Source organism: Paramormyrops kingsleyae, chromosome 14 (genome assembly GCF_048594095.1).
Source record: "Paramormyrops kingsleyae isolate MSU_618 chromosome 14, PKINGS_0.4, whole genome shotgun sequence".
NCBI lineage: Eukaryota > Metazoa > Chordata > Actinopteri > Osteoglossiformes > Mormyridae > Paramormyrops > Paramormyrops kingsleyae.
Window position 1 is genome coordinate 18,603,119 of NC_132810.1, and position 25,379 is coordinate 18,628,497.

At 43.4% G+C, this 25,379-nt stretch overlaps 2 protein-coding genes and 1 long non-coding RNA gene across 3 annotated transcripts in view; 2 read left to right on the top strand and 1 right to left on the bottom strand.

Annotated features, from left to right (window-relative positions):
* LOC111842233 (uncharacterized) overlaps positions 1–6,219 on the bottom strand; it is an 11,987-nt gene extending 5,768 nt beyond the window's left edge. Inside the window, exon 1 of the long non-coding RNA XR_002837856.2 lies at positions 5,936–6,219. This is a non-coding gene — a long non-coding RNA (uncharacterized lncRNA). The remainder of the gene's footprint in view (positions 1–5,935) is intronic.
* LOC111842177 (SR-related CTD-associated factor 8) overlaps positions 1–25,131 on the top strand; it is a 27,481-nt gene extending 2,350 nt beyond the window's left edge. Inside the window, exons 3-20 of the mRNA XM_023808536.1 lie at positions 15,805–15,849; positions 16,315–16,476; positions 16,560–16,716; positions 17,582–17,709; positions 18,103–18,279; positions 18,515–18,591; positions 18,911–19,031; positions 19,375–19,506; positions 19,605–19,711; positions 20,057–20,250; positions 20,477–20,577; positions 20,678–20,791; positions 21,089–21,245; positions 21,462–21,595; positions 21,907–22,045; positions 22,145–22,210; positions 22,752–22,976; positions 23,143–25,131. Of these exons, the coding sequence (XP_023664304.1) occupies positions 15,805–15,849; positions 16,315–16,476; positions 16,560–16,716; positions 17,582–17,709; positions 18,103–18,279; positions 18,515–18,591; positions 18,911–19,031; positions 19,375–19,506; positions 19,605–19,711; positions 20,057–20,250; positions 20,477–20,577; positions 20,678–20,791; positions 21,089–21,245; positions 21,462–21,595; positions 21,907–22,045; positions 22,145–22,210; positions 22,752–22,976; positions 23,143–24,404 (3,498 nt within the window). The 3' untranslated portion in view covers positions 24,405–25,131. The remainder of the gene's footprint in view (positions 1–15,804; positions 15,850–16,314; positions 16,477–16,559; positions 16,717–17,581; positions 17,710–18,102; positions 18,280–18,514; positions 18,592–18,910; positions 19,032–19,374; positions 19,507–19,604; positions 19,712–20,056; positions 20,251–20,476; positions 20,578–20,677; positions 20,792–21,088; positions 21,246–21,461; positions 21,596–21,906; positions 22,046–22,144; positions 22,211–22,751; positions 22,977–23,142) is intronic.
* tiam2a (TIAM Rac1 associated GEF 2a) overlaps positions 24,404–25,379 on the top strand; it is a 68,205-nt gene continuing 67,229 nt past the window's right edge. The window contains exon 1 of the mRNA XM_072698755.1: positions 24,404–24,418. The gene's annotated coding sequence lies outside the window, so the exon portion shown is untranslated. The remainder of the gene's footprint in view (positions 24,419–25,379) is intronic.

Consider the following 25,379-nt stretch of genomic DNA (forward strand, 5'->3'; position numbering starts at 1 on the left):
TTTCATTTTGCTTTGGAAATTGAAGATGACAGAATAATTGACCAATAATTTATTAACTTTTTCATCCCTCATACCGGTCCCCTTGCCTTCTTCAAATGACCAAAGTAGGAAAATCCTATAGCCAGTCTTTAGTACTTCACCACACTTAAGCATTTCATCCATAAAGGCTACAGAGGTTGCTATGGAAACAGAATGTCATCATCTTTCATCCAACCCCCTAGAAGCTGCCTTCTGTCTCTTGTTAATAGTGCAATGAAATTTTTTACCAGCATACTTCCACATATTTCTCAGTTCTAATTCCAGTTACTCAACCAGTTAAAAAAACACTTTCATTTATCAGCGTTTTAGACATGGAATCAGTGATTTAAAAGTTGATTTGGATCATGAAGTTGGAAAGACATTAAATCACTTAGAAATAACTTAGGCGTGCAATTCAACATTCTGGGCTGCTAAGAATAATATTGGTCCATTGCAGAATAATGCATAGTGTTTGAGCCACATAGAACCATGGACACAGAATCTGCAAGCCTTTTGAGTCCTGTCCCATTAATGAAAAAGCCAACACCAGTGGATTCATACACTAATGTACAGAATTGTTAGGGGATTTGTACTTACAGAGCCCCTCAACATTATTTAGTAACTAGATTAAGCAATTTTTTTTGATGCTGTCTTGTTCTCTCATAATAAAATATAGCCAAGACATATGTATGAACATACGTGTGTGTGTATATATATAACTTATATACTTTGGCAAAGTTTGTGTATTATTATTTACCTAAAGTTTTCTTTTGCTCCTATTTTATTCCAGTAAATCACAAGATGACTTTAACCGAAAAGCATGAGTTCTCATAAGTCATGTTGATATTCTAAGTCAGTGGGTCAGAATAGATATTTTAAGTATCATCATTCGTGACAGGTTTAAAATTTGAATGGCTGTATTGAGAAGGGCCTTGCCATAGAGGAGCAGCAGTTTGTTTGCAGTGCCGGTATGACTGCTGTTCGGCCTTTTTGCACCCTTACTTATCCTGTGTGTCGTGCATATTGAGGCTTATCAGGCGATCCACAGCTTGGATATCTGCTGAATTCTCATTGATAACTCTTACAAGGCACAGTGATTGTGCATTCAGTCAAATATGAAGGGTTAATGTAGTAATCTAGGTGCTCTCGGATACAAGTCTCATATAGATTTAACACATTTATCTGATTATAGCCATGGTAATTGAGTAGAATAACTGTCCTTTATACAATAAAGTCAAATTGTGTGAATTTGTCATGTCCTATTGCATGATATGTCTTGGTTTTGTTTTTATGTTGTCTTGTTAAAGTTAAAGTTGTTAGTTTTTAGGAAACTAACAGCCAGTGATCTTAATACTGTCTAAATACCCTTAGTCACTAAACTAAAAGATTAGTAAGGAAACGTAAAAGCTTTTAAAAAGCGCCTGTCACAGACACAAAGGACGCACTGTATAAAAGAATTGGGATGGGCCGATCCACATTTTTTCCAGTTCTGATCCGATTCTGATAGACAACTGCCGATACCAATACAGATTGCAATACAAGCGCTTCTTTTACCTATTAATATTTAATATATAAATACTAGAGATGCGATATTCGGATCAGTATAGGCACTGATCCAGACCTTTTTGATCAATCTGCTATCGGCCATGAGTGACCGATCCACGTCCGATACTTACTCATTTAGTTTTTGGCAGTCTCTAAAAGATATTTTATTTCGTGTTAAATCTGTTTTTACAGGCAATCTCAGGACAGCTTTTTCCCATTTCAGATGTGTGTTTTTTGCGGCGTTCAAGCTGAACACTAACACAGCCATTCAGTTTTTCTGCTACTCAGTTGGTGTGAATGCCGTGACTTCCACCTGTTGTGACGTCATGCGCATACCCTTTGCAGTACGAGGAATGTAAGAACACGAGATAAGGCGACAATCTCTGAGTATTTTACCCTTCCAGCATGAGGAGCATCAGATAAGAGGCTGACGATCTGGAAGTTAATGACACTTTTAACAGCAACTAGTAGCACAGCGATTTACAGTCTGTGTAAAAAAGTTTTGAGTGGTGGGAGTAGCATTTAATGGAAAATCTCACGAAACAAAATGCACACAATTGTGCAAGACAATGCGAGTAATGTGATAAAAGCAATGGATGTTTTGGGAGTCGCTACATTGATCTGTTTTGCGTACTTATTGCAGCTTGTGATACTCGAGGGGCTGCTATTGCAACAAAGCATTTTTGAGACTTTTGCAGCTCAGTTTGAATATCTTCCATGAGAGTATACACAAGTGGTGAATGCTTAACATGCCCCACAGTTTTTCTCCCAGTAGCAACAGTGTCACTTACACTTTGTTGCGATAGCAACCCCTCGTGTATAACAAGCTGTAGCGAATGCACAAAACAGCCCAAGCTAGCAACTCCCGAATTATCCATTGTGTCTTCTAACAAAATTGTGTGCGCTTTGTTTAGTGGGATTTTCCACTAATTGCTACTTGCACCCGTCAGGACTTTCTTTTTACAAAGATTGCAAACCGCTGTGCTACTAGTTGCTGTTAAAAGTGTCATTAACTTCCAGATCGTCAGCCTCTTATCTGATGCTCCTCGTGCTGGAATGACTATGCACATGATGTCACAGCAGATAGAAGTCGCTGTGTTCACACCCACTGAGTGGCAAAAAACTGAGTAGCAGCGTTGGTGTTCGGCTTGAAAGCCACAAAAAAAAAAAGGCACATAAAATGGGAAAGAGCTGTTATGCGATTGATTGTACAAATCGATTTAATAATAGTAGTTATCTTTTTACAGACTGCCAAAAACTAAATAGGTATCAGACATGGGTCTGCCAGGTATGGATAACACACGGCACTTTCGTCCTTTAAAAGATCTTCTGTTGTGCTACCAAGTGACTTGTCCTGTAAACATATGTTTATTTGTTGTTTTTAAGGACATTTGAAGGATAATGACATAATCGCATACTACTTCAGACATGAATTATGAATAGCTTTATTGGAATCGGGACACATTTTTTAGTCAGAATCCCTTGACTGTAATTAAGTTTTTAAGAAGTGCATTCCCATGTACAAAGCTGCTTTTGTTCCTGAAGGGTTTTGGTCTTTGGCGGGCAAAGCCAGTGTGGCGTATTGATGAGAAAAAAATCTGGGACTCCGGAGTTTGAATGCAGTTTTTAATCTCTCAGAATAAGTCTTTTCACTTTCCTGCAACACGGAATCAGGAATTATTTCCTGATACTCAGCCACTTGTTTTTTGTTTTTTTAATGCTATCAGGTTAGACCCATTGGTATAGCTTTATAATGTGTGAAAATGAATAATAAACAGCTGGACTGAGACAAAATGCATAGAATCCACAATAAACCTGTTTCTGTTCAGGGAGAAAGTTTCCTTACTGCTGCTCCAACTTTGTGAACAAATCCTGAGCTACAAAGTGTGCAACCTTTATCATCTTTTTTCAAACCTCATTTGAAATAACCAAATTGGTGTAGTTCTGGCTTAAAAAAAAAAGACTTAACATTTATGATGAATTAAAATGTCTAGGGCACCTTTGCATTTACCAGTTTCTAAAGACTCATCATTGTAGCCTTTTTATCTTCTCCGAAGAACTTGTGCTTCTTATGAACGTTCACTGAAAATTTCGTCCAGCCCCTTCATAGTCTCACTGTGTTCAGTGTTATTCAGCTCTGTCAGGGACGCAGTGTCCTCTGGTTTTTAACTTTCATTGCCTAAATAGCCTTTCCTTTGTCCATAGCAACCATTCATGAGTGGGTGTTTGTTCAGACAGCAGTCGGTTTTTAATGTTTGTTCTGTGAGGCTGGCACACCGCTGCCCTGCCCCGCCCGAGTAGCTCTCAGAGCTGCCACAGCCCGCGATTCATTTCACAAGTGTGTACACGTGCCGTCTTGATTATTTTAATTTTTTTGCTATTTGTGTGTGCAGAAATGCATGCCGTTCCTGTCAAATAACACCTCTCTCCCCTTCCCTCAGCAGCTTTCCCAGCCACCTCCCCCCCAAACGCAAAGTGAAGCAGGAAGCGGGCATGAGAGTAACTGACAGATAAGGGCACCCTAACTCAGCTTAGGTAGGAGATGGGCTGTTTCCAAAGAGGAGGAGAAGAGCTGAGCGCGTCCGTGTTCGGGTGACGCGCAGAAAGAGCACGAGCCGATATGCAGGCGGCTCATTCCTGTGCCTTCAGCTCACTGTCCCCTATAGCTGCATTGGCTCTGACTGCATGTTGTAATAATGCTTTGTGGTTGGGCTTCTTTTTAAGTGGATCCTCTGCTCAGTAGGGATAGTTTTGAACAGTGACAGGAAAAATGAGGCTTTGGAAAATCCTGGGCAGAACTATTGTGTGTTTCCAGTCACTATCTATCTAAACTCACTTCCCATTGGCTACACTGTTCATTTCCATTGGGTTAAACCAGGTGGTGATTGAGAGCTCACTGTAGTCCCTCCCACTTTTTCTTTTTTACATTTGTTACATCCATAGCTGTAAAAGGGTGTGATTAATGTTCTGCTGTAGAACATTCTGTTTTTTGGTGTGAGTTTGCTTGTTATACAAGGCATTTCTTATTTAAGCAAATTCGGGTATGTTATTTTTCATAATGAGGTTGTTGGCTGGGAAGGTTACTTGGATGCAGGGTAATTGGGTTATATTACAGCATGTCTGTTATAGCACTAGATGAGAGGTTTTTAGATAGGAATCTAGTGGTTATTCTTTGCAGCAGTTTTCTGGAGGTTTAATAGCTGACTGAATTAGATAACTGTTTTTGTATGAGTTGCTATTAATTCAGATGTTTGTTTAATGTTTAGACTTCATGATCCCGTTAAAGTATTTTGTCTGAGGGTTACTCTTTTGATTAGTGCGTTTTATCCTTTTCTATAAAATATCAGTTTACATGGAATGAATTTCAGTATATGCACTGGGCATCAGCCATAGACTAGGGAGGTCATTCAGAAGTTTTACATTGTGATCAAAATTATTTTTTCCTACTATTTTTGCTTTGCTATAAAGCAGGCTGCTTGGATATGTAACCATCCATCATACATGTCACACTGCTTGTTTCATTTGGTTTATTTTAACAGTAATTGTATGTATTTCCAGGCTTATGCAGAAGAATTGATTTGTTTTGATATTTGACTTTTTTTTAAGTGTTTGCTTGAGTGCGACCTCCTGCAGGTATTAGAATCTTTTATCCATAATATTCTCAGATTCCCCTGGCTTAAGTCTGACATCCTTAACACTAAAGGCTGCCTCAGGAGCTACACTGTGCTACTCAACGACCTAAAAGTCTCCCATCTGTGACAGCATCGGCCTGTCTGTGTGTTTCTCCCCCTTTTTTGTGGCGTGCACATGAAAGCTTCTCGTGAAAGTGCACATGTTGCCACGATGCACATCCCATGAGCAGAAACAAGACAAGTAACTTTGTTATGCAGTCACTGAAGCAGGCGTTAAAATCGCCACTCCAGGGCCTCAACACACTTTTCCTGTGGTCAAAGCAATGACTTCCAAGAGTAGGCTTGTTCAGTAATATGGTATACTACAGTATTTTGACTGTACTGTGGAATTTTGACATCTTGGCAACAAAATTAGATGAAAAGGCGGGTGGGGTGGTCCGGCAAGAAAAAAATTGTCCAACCCCACGCCCACAATTTTTTTTCTGTTGAATTTTGCCAACAAGATTTTAAAATAGTGTTGTTTTTGAAAATACCATCAAAATATCTATATACCACAGTATAATGTCTGGATAGTGTGGGGAAAAAAATGAGATACCATTCAAGTCTACAAAAACAATTATTGGTACTTTGCAACAGTCCTTGTGTTTTCTTTTTCCACATCAACATTTCATATATGTCTAAGAAGGAAACTATGTTTAGGTTGATTCAATGGATGCTCCAGTAAAAAAAAAATAACTTACCTGCTTACATGGAAAGACATCATGTACAGATACATGTCTAAGATGTGTTGAATTCCTGATTTGTGCACATCACCAGTATATTATCTGCTCCCGCGTGTATGCAGTTTGTCTCCTTGCAGTCAATGTGTCCAGCTTCTTTCCACGTCAGTGAAATTTTGTTATGTAGACTAAGATTCCCCCACGTTATCTGTGCTGTGAAAAGTGTAATGTCAACACAGCATAAGCACTCAGCGAATTGCATGACCCTGCAGCCACCTGACCGCCCTACCAGGAAAAGGGCTCTGTGAAGGTGCAGTGCAGAAATAAAATAAGCTTTATTTCATATGGATGCCTAATACAGTTTGAACTTCAGACTGCATGGATTTTTAGATTTCTGACTGTATATTTAAACATCCAAGGGAGAAACACATCTGCCTCTGTAATCTTATGCCTTATACCAAGGGCATTGTGCTTTGTATTGGGATCTCGCTGACTGTAAATATTCTACATGTCTTCCCTTAGGAAAGCCTTATTACTTGGGAGGGGATTAAAGCATAGGTTGTGGCCAGAGTGCTCTATAAATTTAGCATTTATTCTTTCTGTTTACCATTTACACCTTTGGGTGATGCATTACAAGTTAAGTACCTTTTTGGAGGGTGTGGTATCAGGGTCCTTGTAATACTTGAACCAGCAGCTTTCGAGTTATGAGTCCATGTTTTTAACTGTAATTCTGTGCGCTTCCCTGAAGTGCAGTGAACGTCCGTCAAACACAGATTTAGCCATGCATTAAGTTTTGATTTCACTGTTACTGTATCACACCCAGATGTGGGTTGTGTATCCAGTGTTGTGAAAAGATTCTTAATTTTTGTAATGTCATCTTCTGGTCGTGCGGTAGTTCCTGTTGTCTTGGAGAATTTACGTGGTGAGTGGAGTTCATGCAGCTCTTTTGTCAATGATACTTTGTAACTACAGTAGTTCAGCGGTTAGGATCCAGGTCTGCATCATCCAGGCAGCTACCACAAAAACAAACTTCACTGAATGAGTCTTTTAAAATAAGCACAGAGGCTTAATTTGCTGTGGTGGGGGTGTTGTTTTTTAAAACCCATTAAGGTTTTTAAAGGTCTTCTGAACGTATAACTGAGGTCCAGAATATCCTGCGCATGACACTGGCTAAAAGGAGCCCCTTTTTAGATTATGTGTTTGTATGCTGGAGCCATTTGTGGAGTATTTGCTGTATGTAATGTTATCTTCAGTTATTTTTTTTAATTATTTGGATTAAATTGACCTTTGTCTTACCTTTCAAGTAGTGGTGCACTGCAATTTGGGCAGCCAAAAAAGCAAAAAACAGATGCATTATTAATCCTGAAAGAAATTTGGGAAATTTCTTTTTGAAGGCCAGGATTATTGACTGAAATTGAGACATTTAACACTAGAACCATTAGTGTTTTTCAACTTCATTTTAACTGCCAGCTGCACCGTAGTTTGACATATGGCAACTTTTGTATTGGCTAATGGGCCCTCGTGTTAACACAACGTTTATCCATCCTGAAATCAGTGGGACAGTCAATAGTCCTCACAGCTGCGGAGTTGCTGTCACCCCAAAAAAAAAGCCATAAAGCCCATAATAAAGTGATGTTTTTATTTATTTTCACTTTGTATTTCTTGTCTGTCGCCTGGAAAAACGACTAAATGCCAGGCAATGCAAAATGCAATCGGTATGTGTTTATTATAGTGGGCTTTACATAATATTTAAGTACATTTTACAATTAATTTTAATAAAAATGTCCCTTTTTATTAAGCATTTCACCTGCATTGATTTGTATAAATAATTACATTGCTTTATACAGTTGTTAACACTAATGGCACATTAGTGAAAACAAAAGGGCTGCAAATGTCGTTTCACATCTTGCTTGGTGACTAAAGGAGGCTGACATTCATTGTTTTTTATTTTCATTTGACATTTGAAAAGGCATGTAATGTTCAGAAGAAGTCTACTTTTGCTCTTTTTTTTTAATTGGTAACTCAGAAACAATTAATTGAATACATTAATTTGAACAAATTGTTGCATAAATGGTCAAGAAATTACCAAAAGTTTGTTTCAGGTTCGGTGTTTGAACAAACAAAAAAATTAAGATTAAGTTTTGGTACAAAACATAAATTTCAGTGCATCCCTACCATCAGACAGTACTGCTTTGTTTAGGTTCATGGTGCATGCATAGATTTTGGGGTATCTTGAACAGTGCTCCCTGTCATACAATCAGGACAGATGTTTCCATCATGCCCACAGCTGAAGGATCATGGGAGGCAGACATGATCACAGTGGGCCTCCACAAATGTGGGCACACTCTGGCAGAATAAGCTCATGGTTGGTGTAACTGCCAAAGGTCAGGGAAATGGAAGCTTGGCATGAGCCTGTTAGCTAAGCTTTGTTCATGAGAGACCCTCCCACGGCATCACTGTGCACTCGGAGATTTATTGAAAGGTTATTTCTCCCAAACACCTGAAGTTGTAATCTGACTTGCTTTTTCAACCGGCCAGAAGGTGTCGTGTCGGGCTGCAGTGTCTGTGTTGTGGATGTATGAGAGTGAATTCCCCAAGGCAGGTAGCCCTGTTAAGTGTGTCAGCTAAAAGTTGCCAGTTTAAGTCCCTGAAGGTCCCGGTATTAGTATTCTGGAATCACAAGAAATGCCATGTATCCCTAATATTTCCCCTTAGCATTTCTAATTTGATTCATCGGAGTATAATGATTATGGGTTGGTGGCTAACACTTATGTGCATTGTTTATAATTTTAAGCACTATTGACCATTTTGTGAAGGTGATCAATCTAAACTCTGTTCAAAGGCCTCATTGCAGTTCTGATACTGACTGTACTAAGCTATTTGCACTCTAATGATAATATAAGGTAGGTCTGAGTTTAATAATTTAAATCCCCAGCATTTTAATATGGATTCCCTGTCCCATGTATTATAAATGGTTTCTTGAGGAAGAACTTAAGGTGAATCAAACCACTCAATAGCATTTAATGGTTTCCAAGGATACAGTAAAAACCTTATTCTGGGAACAGCTGGTTTAAGCGTCACTTTGGGTGCTGCTGTTATGGCATTAAAATCGCTGCAGTAGAATGGTGTGGCAGGAGAAGCGTTTACTACATATATGTGCTGCCTTAGACTTGGAGTGAGGCAAGACAAAACATTATATGCTTAGTTTTCCATCTGAGGCTGTGACCAGTGATTTTGCATCGTCCCTACATTTTACTCACCCAGCCTCTGCATGCAAAGCGATTACCAGTATATATAGAGCTGTTCATAAAGATATTTAGTGCCATGTTTCTTTTAAACTGTAGCTTTTGCTTATTCACCTGGTGGCAATTCCATAGAAAATAGTTATCCACTGCAGATTAAAATGACTCGTGAAGTTCAACGCGAACATGGATCGAGATGTGTATTTACCATCACATTTGAATAAAGTATTAGTTGATGTGGAACGTTCTTTTTCTGTATACTCTGGCGGTGGTTTTCAGGGCCTATGCTTCCAGCAATTTCCAGTGAACTTCAGGGAGTTATTTAGCTGCAATATTATTGCAAGCTTCTGCGGTATTTAAATTGCAAATTACACTTAGGCACTAACTACCGAACCGGCTAATGTTATTGAGCTGATGTTTTTGAGCACAGTGTTTGCTGTTTACAGTCCGATATCTGGTAGGGTTTACCTCTGAGTCCCTTTTCTGTACATGCTGTGTAACTTCATGTGAAGATTTGTTGTCACATTTTGATGTTTGACCAGTCACTGAAAAGTGCATTTTCAGTTTCCTCTTTAGATGGAAATTCACGCGCTGGTTCTAAAAGCAGTTTCTGAAGCTCATTTCCGACCTTCATCAGCAGTACCACAACTTCTAGCACAGGGGTCCTCAACAATTTTTACCCTGGGCCCAAATTCCATCAACGACACAATCAAAGGTCCCCTGCCCACGAAATAATTTTCCAAGCGGGGGTTGGGGGTCCCACACAATAAAGTTTACCAGGTGGACGTGGGAGGTGTCCTGATTTAGATTTTGTTTTTCTGGAGGTGGCAGTAGGGTAATGTAGCTGTGTACCTGGCATTTTGTTAAATACATATAGGTAGGATTTTGAGTATTAACAGCTAATAATGTCCCATCGTTTGATATCTTGTTGGCTCAAACTAAAACAGGAAGCACAGATAGGAATTTGTAATTTATATCTTAGTTATTAGTCAGCAGTGCCCCAGCAGCAAGATTTTTTTAAAGCTTATTTCCGTTTTTAATGTTCTTTTTTAACCATCACTAATTTTCATTAGTAGCGTGTTATTGTATGGACTAAACCTGTCATGGAAGGGCACATTCAGTATTTTATGTTATGCATTATTAATTGCAACCCAACCAGCATGAGATTTAAATGCGAAGTTCTGTTAATTTACCATATGCGTGTTAAACACAGATGATAGTTTGTAATATTAAAAGCAGGGAGTGGATCAGGTTAATTTGCTTTTATCACTTTAGTAATTCAGCATCGGTAAATCATCTTATGTGGGTTGTTTTCCAGCTGGAATCTCTTCCTGAAATGGAAGTGATGATGCTTCAGCATTATCCAGTGTTTTGGCTGAATGCTGGCATTAGCAGAGGTGGACGATTGGACAGACCCCAGTGGGGCCCTTCTGATGCTCCTAAATACAGATATATGCTCTAGCATATTGTTTCAGTTCGCAAGTGTATGCGTGTTCAACTCGCAGTCTGTTCATGTTGTCAGCCCTTTGCTCCCATTGGCCACTTGTACTGTAAAGCACCGTGATGATGCAGCAGCGTATGAAACATGAGGCTCTGCTGCCTCCTACAGTTTGTGAAAGGTTACGTAATATCGGTGCAGTGATGCTCCCTTTAAAACATATCAGCCGTATTGTTATGTCATTGCATTCGTTGATTCCTTAATAGCCTGGTAACTATGCCTGTATCTGTAAAGTGATGTATGATATTTACCACCATTTACTTTTTTGTTTTATCTTGGTTAAGATAATTCAAAAAGCATTATGTGTGTGCGTGTGTGTGTGTGTGCGTGTTAACTGCCATACGACTGTAAAGTGCACCAGCCCAATTAGCTGGTATAAATTGGTATAATTCAAATATATTACTTGGGGATACTTAAAGGCTATGTATTTATTTCTTGTGTATCAATACAATTTTTCATTGTCAAACGCCCGCAGGAGTTCAGCAGTGCCTCAATAATACATTTTAAGGGTTACCTTTTTGTCATTTCCCATACACATTTAATAGTTATGTAAATGATTGTAGACAGGGATAAAAGTGCAGGTAAATGTTTGTCTGTATTTGAATCACAGCACAAACCAAAAAATTGGAAAAACTTTATTTTAAAGCAAAACTTAAATGTCAGTATTTAAAGTGCTTAACAAACTGAAAATTTCAAAAACTCAAATGTTCAAAAGTGCGTGCTGCTCCCAGATGCCTATAGAAAAAGCTTTGGTTTGCCACTGCCTGACGCTCAGATGCTGCGGTGGGTGGGGGGGGGCTCTGGTGGTCACCCTTGTCACGACTCAGGATGTGTTTCTTATAGCAGTCTTTCTGAAACTGCATTTATGTGTTAAAGGTGTTTTATATTACTATTAAATAATCAGTTACATTTAGCCTGATAGTATAATCAACGTGTTTCATTACATTATTAATGTATTGATGTATATTTAGCCAAATAGCATCAGATGGACAAAATAGACAACGATCACGAATGTTTAAAAAAAGCGTGTATGGATTACGTGTAATATAATTCGGCCTAGGTCTGCAGTTAAATGCATATAATGGTAAAGCAAAATCCCTAATATTGCTTTATCAAGGTACTAATAATTATATTTCAGGTTAAGCAAACGTGTTGCTACCAAACTAAATATACATACAACATTGCAAGTTAAATGTACATTAATAATCTAATAAAGCATGTTGATTATACTATCAAGCTTAATGTAAATGATTTTATAATGAATAGAAACATACCCTTTTAAAGCATTTGTAAACATATAGTTTCAAAAACACTGGTATAAAGTGGCGAAGACCCACTGCTTCTCTGCCTTTGATTGGCTCTGACCATGGAAAAAAACATACACCTGTGAAATGGTAGCTGCACCAGTGTGACCAAGGAAAAAAATGTCACACTCGACACATTTTTGGTCACATGCAACCAAATTGTTGCTGGTTTAATTTCTTTGAAAGGGCTTTATTGTTTACATGCATATTTTAGACGACTATTATTATTCATTATGATATTCCTTTTGAAAAATGTCGCAGAGCACAATGACAGCTCAGCAGTTTCAATATGAACTCTGGGAACATCATGCTTCCCATGACACCCTGCTTTGAGTGTTGTGGGCCATTTCGCTGTCAGCAGGTTCACCGGAGTCATTCCCACTGGAACTAGTGATTTTTCTGTATGGTGCAGCTTCAACATTCGCATCCATGCTTGTCAGGACATCACATGAAAGCTGGGTGCATCTCTTAGCCATCTGAATAACACTGAGGCAGGGGAAACTTCCCACTTTAGTGTCTAACCTTAATGCTGTTGTGATGAGACAGGTGGTTCTGAAGCGAGCTGCATTATTGACTTAGGATATGTCTCTGAGAACAATGGTTAATTTCTTGGAAGTGATAGTGAACGAGTCTGAGTTTCAAGTCTTATTTTGGAATTTTAAAATGGCCGAATACGGGTGTCGCACTAGATTCAAGATTCTTTGTCACATGCACAGTCATACAGATACAACATGCCGTGAAATGTATCCTGAACCACTCTTTTGACTGTGCAACTGATACAAAGGATATGAAAGGAAATAGAAAGGAGAAATAAATAAAATTTTAAAATAGAACTTTGAATATAATATGGATTTGAAACAGATTTACAGATGTGCGATATGCCATAATAAGTTATAAGGTTAAAGTGCATTGACAATGATGACAATGAGTATGAGACTCTGAGATGGTTGCTGTCCAGTATAGTATAAAAGTACTATAATAATACTATAACACCGTGTAGAGAGAGAGGGGTGTGTCCTGACTGAGGAGTCGAATGGCCTGGGGATAGAAACTCCTTCTGAGTCTTTCTGTCTTAGCCGATTATTTAGTTGATTATTTAGTCATTCATTCCTTGGGTTTGGTTTATTTGGTATTTTGCTAAAAGTATCTTTTTCTGAATTACCATCTTACATAATGATTTAATGGAAATCTGTTTACTGTGTCTCCATTGCGGCTTGTGCCAGCTCAAAAAATATGAATGGCATTTTCTTGTCTTACTAAAGACAGCAGGCGTTGTGAGGAGCAACACTGCTCCTCTTCCTAATGTTACCTGATTAACGAAAAATAAAGTGTGGTTACCCACAGCAGTGTTACCCAACCCGGTCCTCAGGGATCCACAGATGGTCCACGTTTTCGCTCCCTCCCAGCTCCTGCTAGGGAGCAAAAATGTGGACCGTCTGCAGGTTCCGGAGGGCTGGATTGGGGAACACTACCCCACAGAAATGGGAAATGAAGGAGGACAAGCCCAGCTGGGTGGAATAAGCACAAACACACAAGTATTTGTCAATGCATCGTTTGTGTCCCAGGCAGCCTTCAGTAGTCAAAGATAAGCCTGAAGTCAGTCCTCTTTATAGAGGATGCCAAGACAGTCTACGCTGTTACCTTCCCTGATTCACTTAATTAAAAAAATAATAATAAACAAATGTTCATTTGAAGGACCTAATGCAAATTGCAAAGATGCAAGTCCTAAGCTGTTACTGACAAATGGTGACCAGACTAGGCTTAGCATTTTGGTGGTCAGAAACTCTTACCTAATGGGGGGAAGTTATAATGGTGCACCTGATACTGCGATGATGTCATCGCTTGACACATAACAGGGTCAGGCGTACTATAATACCTCGCTTCTGATTTGTAACAGAAAAGCGATAAACAAACCGGCTTGGTAATTTTAATTAGGTAGGGAATGGAGAAAGGTGAAATACATTTTATTAATCCCTGAGGGCAAATGGATGGAAATGGAGCAGATCTGAGCAGACCTAAAATGATTATCAGTAGCTTTGTGTTATAAGGCAACACACTGTATTAAAAAAAATTTATGACAGCATGACAATTTACAGTTTTTCCCCCCTTCATTTTCACATAAAATTGCACTAATAATTCTTTAAGTTTGAACCACATTTGCTAGAGCAAATGCTTTCATAGGGAGCATGTTTTGGGTGACCCCGTATAGAACATGTTAGGTTCACGCGCAGTGATGTACTTTTACAGTGGAGCTTTTTGTTAGGTTCACGCACTGTGATGTACTTTTACAGTGGAGCTTTTTGTTAGGTTCACGCACTGTGATGTACTTTTACAGTGGAGCTTTTTGTTAGGTTCACGCACTGTGATGTACTTTTACAGTGGAGCTTTTTGTTAGGTTCACACGCAGTGATGTACTTTTACAGTGGAGCTTTTTGTTAGGTTCACACGCAGTGATGTACTTTTACAGTGGAGCTTTTTGTTAGGTTCACACGCAGTGATGTACTTTGACAGTGGAGCTTTTTGTTAGGTTCACACACAGTGATGTACTTTTACAGTGGAGCTTTTATTAGTGATCAGTGATCAGTGGTCATTGTCAACACACCACAGCACACAGTGCGCAACAACGAAATGTGACCTCTGCATTTGACCCATATGTGACTTTCATGACATAGCAGGGGGCAGCTAATTCAGCGCCCGGGGAGCAGTGCTTGGGGATGGTACCTTGCTCAGGGTACCTCAGTGGTGACTTGCTGGTGGGGGATTCGAACCTGCAATCTTTCATAAACACATATTGTCCATTCTCTTTGTTTCATGTGCTTTCTCATCACAAGGCATGTTGGGAGGACTATGTTGATTGAAAAATATAAATAGGAACAACTTGTTAAGCTAATTGGGTTTGGGAACAGGAATGTTAAAGCAGATGTTTTCACTGCAGTTAAGTATACAGGCCCCATGTGTGTTGTGTTGTTTCATGTATTTTATATTGAATATATTAAAACTGGCATCCAAGGCTTTTTCCTCACCTCTTTTCATAATTTATAAGTCCCAGTGCACCCAGATTTTCTATTGGTCTTCGTTGTTCAGAATCCTACATTAAAAACAAATAATAATTCTAGCTTGAAAGTTCAGACACAAAACACATGGTAGACAACTTAATGTTTATTCATTTATTGGGCTCTGGTGGGGAACAATTTAAAGGTGAAGTTTATGCGTCAGCAAAATTAATATGAAAAATGTCAGCCGTTCACTGGTTCTATACCACACTGTTGTATGACCGGGGTCTATCACAGCTGTTTGTTATGCTTTTCTAAAGTGTAGGGTGTATGTTTAAGGGAGAACAGGCAGATTGTGAACCAGCCAGGAGTCATAGACGCTATTTCTGATAACAGGAACGGTTTTTCTGCAGGAGTCAAAATTTTGGATTATGGTTCTTGTAAGTAAAAGTACTGTGTAAATATCCTCTAGGTTTATAAGAAGGACTATCTGACTGTGGTGCTCTTTGCACGGTCGTCTCTACAGGATAATGGACTTCATGCTACTTTCTAGATATTAGCCTGATTCCCCACTCCACACATGGTTACTCCTCTGGATAATTGTTTCTATAGTGGTTTAATTCCCTTTGAAAGACATGCGTATAATTACTGTGGGCAGATTCCATTAGGACTTTTTCTACTTTCAGCCCAGTATGAAATAGCAATAATCCTGCTCGTGCGTCTAAACGCGGCCATTGCTGCCGCCACTCGCTGCCATCGTGGAAAGTGATGCCCAGCTCATCTGCTTGCACTGCTTGCCTGACTGCGACATGCTGTGTCTTACAGAATCATGTTTTTTCTTTCTGTTTTGCAGTTTTATAAGCATGTTGTGCAGAGTGTGGAGAAGTTCATTCAGAAAGTAAGTCCCTTGATGCTGAAGTTCACATGCTGCATACCTCACATTAGCTCGTTTCTCTTTAATCAAATTAAATAGTAATATTTAACTGAAGGCATTTAAGTACCAACAACTGCAGCTGTTACCTGGTGCCTGGTGGTTATAATATTCTGTAAGTGTTGTGCAGCTTTACCTCATGTTTGTTGTGATAAAAAGATCCATGTGAAAAAGCAGAGCAGTGATTAGTTTTAAAGGCCACAAGGTCATTTTGCATGTTTTTTTAATGTAGATTTTTTTTATGTGGGTCCAGAATACTTACCATAACAGCATTTGTTACATATGTAACCACTGCTTCAGTTCCCAGTTATATGATTCCTTATGGCTGCTCTTGCAGGATCAGTCTGTGCTGGTTGTCCTGTGTTTTTACCAGGTTTGTGCGTGTTGAGTTGCATTTAGAGACTAATCCAATGCCCCTGTCCCCTGTGGTAGTGCAAACCGGAGTACAAGGTCCCCGGCTTGTACGTTATCGACTCCATAGTGAGGCAGTCACGGCACCAGTTCGGTCAAGAGAAAGACGTGTTTGCACCACGCTTCAGCAAGAACATCATAGGAACCTTCCAGAACTTGTATCGATGCCCGTCTGATGACAAGGTGGGTCCCAGCCCAAGACCTTTAAAGATAAAGCTACACCAGAGAGCTGCTTTGAATGGTAAATATTTATGTGTGTGTCTCAGAGTAAGATCGTGAGAGTGCTGAACCTCTGGCAGAAGAACAACGTCTTCAAGAGCGACATCATCCAGCCCCTGCTGGACATGGCGGTGGGGCTGCCCCCGCTCAGCGTGACGCCCGTCACGGCCAGCAGTGCAGCCACCGTCAACAACACTACCCCAGGTCAGTATGCTGAGCCCAGACCTGCACGCACATTCACATGAAGGGGGACACACTTTCAAAAGTGGGTGCAATAAGTGATATGTTAGCTCAGCCTCTGGTTTTTTTTTTTAAGCAGTATATATAATCCTCCCGTCATACGTTTTTAAAGAATAGTTTGTAACAAGTTGATAACAACATAAATTGTCGTCTTTTGTTATACTGACCTCTTGTGGTGCAATCTCCCCATTTCCTTTAAATCCATGTAGGTCTGCACAGTGTGTGTGTTACGCTCCTGCCATTTTCACATCATTGGGATCACGATTGTCAGTTTGAGATTAGGTTTGGGTGGTGTCTCATTTTCCATAGCGTCCTTATGTTATGCTGAGGTGGATGGTATTTAGATGGTATTTTCGAGAGCTGTTTCATTGTGATCATTTTCGTCTCTGCTGTCAGACTGACTCAGAGACAGCGTGGCGTGTTTGTGAAAAATGAACCAAAATGTGGAGGAGAAAAGGGAACAAGAGTTGGTCAGAAGAAATTCATTTCCCACTGTATTAAAATATTTTGGATTTTTACTGGAGAGATTTTCGGCAAAATCGAATTGTCGGCACACCTCGTGGTAACACCACCAACTCACTTAACACACTCCATTGATGGACAATAAAAGACGTGTTTGGTTATAGTTTATTTTTTGGGTAAATTTTCAACTCATTTGTTTTATAGACATTGCATATTTATCGCAACAAATTCACATCACAATATTTTAATTTTTTCCAGTACCATGCAGACCTGATTGCAAATTATAGTCGCATTTATTTCAGTGGTGCTGTGTTTGATTTTGGACCAAGGCTATTTTCTCTCCCTTTCCCTGATACACGGTGTGCAGGGACCCCAGCCACTCCCGCCACCCCCGCCAACATTGTGCAGAGCTTGCCTGACTGGGCGTCGCAGATCTCAAACACGGACACCGTGGCTGCAGTGGCCCAGATCCTGCAGTCTCCGCAGGGGCAGCAGGTGTGTGCAGCCCCCCCCTTTCCAGTAACGACCTCCCACAAGCACACGTTAGTTTTGATTTATAGGCTTTCATATAGAATATTTCAGGATAATGTTATTCCTTTATCAAAAACTTAGGGCAAAACACAAAGTCCAGCTTCTTTCCTTTTTGTGGTTTGTTAGGATTATATTAGCTACCTGACTCCCGCATGCACTGCATCAGATTAATCTGGTGCTGAATTATTCAGTTGTAAAGTCGTAAAAAAGACAGACAGGGGATATAGAACCGAACCAGGTTATTTGCAGTCGTCCAGTCTTCAGCTGTATGATTTAAACATCTGTGCTGCATGTCTCTGTTGACATCAGACATGTTTCTCATTGGCGGTTCCTGTGTCTCTTACTGCTCACCTGCAGCTGCAGCAGCTGGTGCAAAGCCTGCAACTGCAGCAGCAGAAGCCCCAGCCCTCGCTCCTGCAGGCCCTGGATGCAGGCCTAGTGGTGCAGCTGCAGGCCCTCACGGCGCAGCTCACAGCGGCCGCCGCAGCCAACACCTTCAACCCGCTGGAGCAGAGGGTGTCGTCCTTCAACAAGGTCAGTATAACCTGCAGACCCAAATTATAACAGGAAGTAGGTGCTTGGTGGCTTGTTTGGAAGCCTGGAGAGGTATAGTCCCAAGACGTTTTATTTTTAAAAGATACATTATTAAGTGTGGGTGGCTTATGATGTGCGTAAGCACCAATCCACGTGGGTTTTTAAAGAGTGCAAGACTGGCTGGCATCTGCAAAATGTCCCTTTTTTTGACCTGAACATTTCTCTCTGGTTGTAGAAACTCCTTGGTCAGTTTGACTTTGGAAACGATTCTGAGCGTCCCGAAGAGTCCAAGAAGGACACATCGTCTCAGCTGTAAGTATCGTGCTGGCGGTTCATTCCCATCATGCCACAGCGCTGCCTCCGTTCTCGTTCTGGTCACCCCAGCCTGTGCCCTGTCACTTCCTTTGCATGGTTACTCTGCTTTCTGTCTATACAAGTGTTTTGGGAGAGGCAAATTGGATGTGCTGAAATGTGATTTTAGTAACTTGTAGTGTGTTTTTCACCCGGTACTTTTCCGCTTGTATTATAAGGAGTGTCTTAGGTTAATTGCCTTACTCAAGCACGTCCTTCTGCTGGGGCGTGATCCTTCAACCTTCAGCTTATGAGTGCTCTCTCTGTCTGCGCCCTCCAGGCCGATGGTCCCAGAGTCCATCAACAGCTCCCTCTTCCACCAGCTGGCCGAACAGCTGCAGCAGCAAAACTTGGAGCAGTTCCAGAAGCAGTTGCTGGACCAGCAGCACCAGCAGCAGAAGGTACCGCCATGACCCAGCTTCACACCCCCAAAATTAATTATTGGTTCAGTCACAGTACAAAATGAAAAGAGGGGAAATCCCTTCCCACAAATGCATTGTTTTCAGTTATTGTGTGTTTTATTGTATGTGGGGAAGAGTTTTACTGCCTTCAGTCCCTGGGTAAATTTCCTGCTGAACCACAATGAAAACATGAAATTATAATGCTTGCATGTTTTCTTTCTCTCATGAATACCTCAGCGGTCATATTTGTGCGTGCATAATTACTGTGATAAAGCTTAAGTCATTTTGAATCGGTGCCCTCACTGCTTTTTGACATGGTCTCACGGTCGTGCCGTTTCCGTAGACCTTGTCCATGGAAGGACAGGAGGCCATATTTGGCACTGAGAGCTCGGCCACGCCCTCCCAGAACAGCAGCCAGCAGCAACTGCAGGAGGCCGACGCTAAACTGGACGACTCCATCGACAACCAGCAGCAGGCGAGTGACTTTCCAGCTCGCGGGCCGCAATGCCAGCGATCTGTGCGTCAGATGCAGGTTTTCACTCGGCGACTCGATTCGTGTCTCGCCACTTACAGGACATGGACCTGGACGAAGGGCAGGACACGGTGGACGGGGAGATCTTTGAATCTGAGGAGAAGGCCGTGAGCACAAGGTCCAGGACGCGGTCGAGATCCCGCTCCAGGTGCGGTTTGCTTTGACCCGCATAGTTACCCCCCCCACGCTTGAATCATCTCATTAGTGATTAAATAACTAAAAATTGCCGTGCCTGTGTGGGTATTTTGCGATGGCTTTTACTGTCAAGCGTTAAGCCCTGCAGAGGCCTGCGAAACTGCCAAATAGCCTTTAATCATTCATACATTTTGCAGACAGGCCTGTTATGCTGAAATTGTAAGTGGTTTAATTATGTTTTTTTGGCCCTTTATACTGGTCTGTATCGTTAGCCGTGATGGTAATTCCATTTTAACGATAAGCAGCACTCGCTCTCCCCATGGTCAGCCTCTATATTCCCTGTTTCTCACGCCCGCAGGTCACCGCGAAAGCGTAGGTCGAGGTCACGTTCGGGCTCGCGGAAACGCAAGCACCGCAAGCGGTCACGCTCACGCTCCCGGGAGAGGAAGAGGAAGTCGTCCCGCTCATACTCCAGCGAGCGAAGGGCCAGGGAGCGCGAGAAGGAGCGGCAGAAGAAGGGGCTGCCGCCCATACGCTCCAAGACGCTCAGCGGTGAGGGCCTTCACCACCCACGGTTCACTGCTCGGCATTGTGGGACATTTAAAAAAAAAATGTAATCCTGATTTAACATCCGGGGACCTCCAAAGTAAATCTTAAATTACGTATTTTATTTCACGGCATAATACCAGACTGTCGTTTTATTTAGAGTCTTATTGATTGATTTCGTGTGACTGCTGTGTTTATATTTTTTAATAATTCTTTTCTCTACCCCAAACAGTATGCAGTACGACGCTGTGGGTGGGGCAAGTTGATAAGAAGGCTACTCAGCAAGACCTCACCAACCTGTTTGAAGAATTCGGCCAGATTGAGTCTATCAATGTCAGTGTACTGCCAGACATTAAGACTAGGTGTTTTGTATTTTAAGTAATCGAGCAACTAAAATGGACCCTCCCCCATTGTGCTTCCTGGCTTCTTTCAGATGATACCCCCTAGAGGCTGTGCCTACATCTGCATGGTCCACAGGCAGGATGCCTTCCGTGCGCGACAGAAGCTCAGCACCGGCTCCTACAAGATCGGCTCTAAAGTCATCAAGGTTGTGGGTGGTGGGAGTAGATGTGAACGGAGCGCTGTCTGAGATATTTTAATGAGACTGCGATCTTCCTTAACAAACCTCCCGCATCCCTGCAGCTGTTTAATTGTGACTCATTCCATTTTCGTTTGTGATATTTCCCTTTATAGTTTCGTGTTAGTAGATTAAGCTTCGTAATGCAGCAAACTTGCTTCACAGTATTACAAATGAAAAACGTTTCCATGTCGAGAATTTGGTTTAAGTCCAGAATCTGAGATCGTAAGGAAGGTTCTTCTGCTGAACATCTCCCCACACCTGCAGATCGCCTGGGCTCTGAACAAAGGGGTGAAGCAGGAGTACAAGCAGTTCTGGGATGTGGACCTGGGCGTGACCTACATCCCCTGGGAGAAAGTGAAGCTCGACGACCTGGACGGCTTCGCCGAGGGCGGCATCATCGACCAGGAGACCGTCAACAGCGGTGAGGCTCGACTGAGGACCGCCCCAATGTCATTACTGCAGGGGGGCTCGCTGGGACCCCCTGTGGGCATGGTGACATCCTGGTGTCTCAGTGGCATGGTGTCTGTACCCTTGTCAGAGTGTGAACGTGGGTACATGTGGTATATCAGCATGCGTGTGTGTGAAAGTGGTCTGTATACGTGTGTGGTAACAGACTTGGGCTGTCGGCCGGTTTCAGAGTGGGAGGCGGCCCGCAATGCAGAGCCGGTCAAGGAGTCCACCAGCCAAGCCGCGGTGAGCGCCGACCCCGGCAGCTCTGGCAGCCAGCAGACGGAGGCCTTCTCGCAGCCTGTCACCATGATGCCTGTGCAGGTAATCCCCTCCCCGTCTGCTCTGGTTTGGGTATTGTTGGAAATGAAGTGAAACTTACAGGAAATGCAGGAAACACAAAGATAATCTTTTCAGGTCAGAAGCTCCTTTGAAATGCAAGTCAATATTTGAAATTGAAATCTGTGGCCCTTCCAGCGGTTTGGCGTCTCCATTTAAACAGGAGGTTGTGGTTCCTTCCACCCATGTTCTGGTTACTGTAGGCGGTACTGATTTGCACTGTGATGTCATATTAATCTCTTAGTCTCACTGCTTGTTGTATATTCAGTATTAAACTGTGCAAATCCCATTTTCAGATTCCAGTAGCCCAGGGTGTCCCCACAGTGGGTCTGGTGCCCCCGTCCTTCCCAGTCTCAATGGCGATGCCCCCCCCAGGCTTTGGCCCACCGCCCCCCTTCCTGAGAGCAGGGTTCAACACCTCGCAGCCCCCACCCGGTGAGGATGACGGGAAAACCGTGTGACCCAGTAGCTGCTTCTCTGTCCGCTTTTTTGACTCAGTGCTCATTCATTCCCGGGTGCCTTTCTGCTACGCAGGTTTCATGCCACCGCCTGTGGTTCCCCAGACGACGGTGGGACCCGGGATCCCATCTGTCCCCACGTGTGAGTTTCTCGAAGCAGCACGCGTTCCTCTCAGCTGTGCCGTGTTTCTTATGTGGCCCCAACGAGGCACCACGAGCACGTGTCTGCTGGAGGTGCTTGAGAGTGTGTGTCAGACCGCTAATATGAGATATTTTTACGTGACCTACAACTACTCGCATGTATTTAAGGTAAAGACATGTTGTCCTTGCACTGATGTAATAATTTATAAATCAAGCCACACCTCACACACTTTTAAAGAATGACTGGCACAGTAGAGAAATGTAAACAACAGATGCTATCGTAACGTCGTTACGTCTTCAGTAATGACATATTGGGGCTTGAGAGTGGCGCACGTGCTCTCGCACCCGCCCACACCCTCATAAGGCCCCTCCACACCCTCATAAGGCCCCTCCACGCCCTCATAAGGCCCCTCCACGTGCTCTCAAGGCCCCTCCTGCAGCCAGATGCCTCTCAAAATAACTGCTTAATCGCCTCAACCAGACTGTCGTTTTCTGACTGCGAGATGGCCATCTGACATCTCTCCCCGTCATCCACATTTCAGCTCTGGTCCAGCCCTCCATGTCAGCCACACAGGAGAACACGAAGGACTCGCCCTTCGGGGCCATGATTCCCCCCGTCAGCAGCATCCCAGGCAGCTTCATCCCCCCAGCCGTTCCGGGCTCTGGGGTCTTCAACCCCGTGGCAGTGCCCCCTCAGCCGTCGGCAAGCGAGAAGCCCACGCAGGCGGCGGACGGGAGGGATGCCGCCGTGGACATAGCGCTGCAGGGTAGGTGTCGCGGGAATTCGAATGCGGGGCGCATGGGGCCTCGGCAGGGGTGGTGGGGGGCAGTGAGTGAGTGACAGCTCACTGGGACGCCCAAAGCCAAATTCAGGATAGTTCTCACAACTGCTTTAGGAATCGAGGACAACTCCGTTTCTGTTTTCTTGCACAGGGATGCAGACGGTGCGGAGCGGCATGGGTCTCCTGGGCATGCACCCCTCGGCCTCCCTGAGCCACCCCCTGCACCAGGCGGGCCTGGCTGGCCAGAGGATGCCTGGACTGCTGCCCCTCGACCTCCGTCCTGGGTTACTCCAGGGAGCCGGGGCTGGTACCGGAAGCAGGTTCCCCCTCCTCATGCAACCAGGAGTGATGCCTCAAGCCAGTGGTGTGGGGTCCGGCCCAACAATGGAACCCAGCCCACAGCAGCAGCCCCCATCCCGTGCCCCCTTCCCCCACGTCGACCCCTTCAGTCGGGCCGAGGGCTCCTTTGGGAGGCCGTCGAATCAGCCCGGCGACAGCCTGCCAAAGCCTGAAGATGAGGCCCCTCGTGGTGCAGACCGTGCCCAGCAGGAGGGAGACCAGGACTACCGCTTTCCTCCTCCAGAAAAGCAGCCTGCTGGCCCACCCCGAACCCCAGCGGAGCCCAGGGAGGGAACTGGAAGACCACCATTGCTAGAGTCCCGGGACACATTGCGCCGGCCTCCGGGGGAAGGCAGAGAGGCTGGAATGGGCAGGAGGGAGCCCCTAGGCGCCTTCAGACCCGACAGCCGCTGGGGTCCTCCCAGGGGGGACTTTGATGAACGAGACCTGCGAGGACCACCAGCTGGGGGCCCCCGAGGTTTTCAGGAGGAGCGGCCAAACGGGGGAGCCACCTTCACCAACCGCTTCGAGAGCCGAGGAGGGGGGCCTGGCTGGAGTCGCGGCGGAGCGGCGTTCGAGCCTGATGTGCACCAGGACTTTGATGATCGCCGCAGGCCCTGGGAGCGGCAGAGGGACCGTGACGACCGGGACTTTGATTTCCGCAGAGATGTCAATGGGGGTCGGCTGAGCCGCGAGCGAGACAGAGAGAGGGAGCATGACCGCGACCGTGGGCGTGACAGAAACCGTGACAGGGATCGGGATCGCGAGCGGGACCGCGACCGGCCCCGGGAGCGCGATGGTGAGACCTGGGCTCCCGCGGCGTCCCTTTCTGCCACGCCATCCGTGCCGGAGACTGGCAAACAGCTGTGGGTGAACGGCGGGAAGACTGAGGCGGCGCCCCCACCGGAGCTCGCAGCGGCGCCGTCGCAGGCCGTCCCTGAGAAAGCCCCCAACGAGCCAGACCCCCCCGAGCAGCAGGCCGCCCACATGGATGTAGACAGTGAACAGAGCGAGCCGAAGCAGCAAGCTGAGAAACAGCCAGTGGTAGAGAGCACAGAGACTGAGGGGACATAATCATCACTCAGTAGGTAAAGACCATTTTGTAAAGTTGTCATCTCTGTACTCATTTAAGTGGCTGACTGGACTTGTTAATATCCCACTTGCCGTCTGACACAGATACCTAACAAATGTGTTCATCTTTCTCATAACGGTGTACAACTTACTTCTATAGATGGCTTGCTAGAGGATCCAGTGGTAGGTAATTTCTATTTTTATTTTTTAGTTTTAACGAAAGCCACCCCACGGTTTCAATTAGGTGATTTTTTTTCCATGAAGTGCTTGCCAAAACGTTTTTAACTGCACACGGATGAAAAAAAAGGCTGTGACCTTCCTATGGAAGAGTTTAAGGAATCCCGGCTGTTTCTGATGGATTGACTGCCGATTTGCGGAATACTTGAACATAGCAGTCGCTGTATCGCCCGTATTGTCTGACTCCTTTTAAACGCTGCTGTCGGAATCTGAAATGCCTCCGTGGTGTTTTATGCTCTCTGTCTTTTTAAGCATAACATAAGTACCGCAAGTAAAGTAAGAACAGTACTGAGTTCCAGTTTCTTTTTTGAAAGGACAATTTTAATAAATTAAAAATGTTCTGTATTATCCCCAAAATAAATGTCTGTGATTTGTTCATCATATTGCAGTGATTGAAACAACTACAAAAAAGAAAAAAAATATATATATAAGTATAAATGAATGTTGGGTGCATCCTGTTTTTAGTTGCTAATAAACATTTTGTTTGTTAAAAGTGCTGTAGGATTTTATTTCCCCAACTACAGTTTGAAACTGTAATTGTCCCCCCCCCCAACCTCTGCACACAATATGAAATATGAAAGTATGAAAGGTAATTTGTCAGATTTAATAAAATGATATACAGGTGCCGTGACGTGAGAACATTAGTCGTAGCTCTTTAACACGCCTGGATTGCGCGTTCGGTCAGTCTGCCGATTTATTGGCATTGTGACGTCTCCGCCGTCTCAGTAATGTCCCACAAAG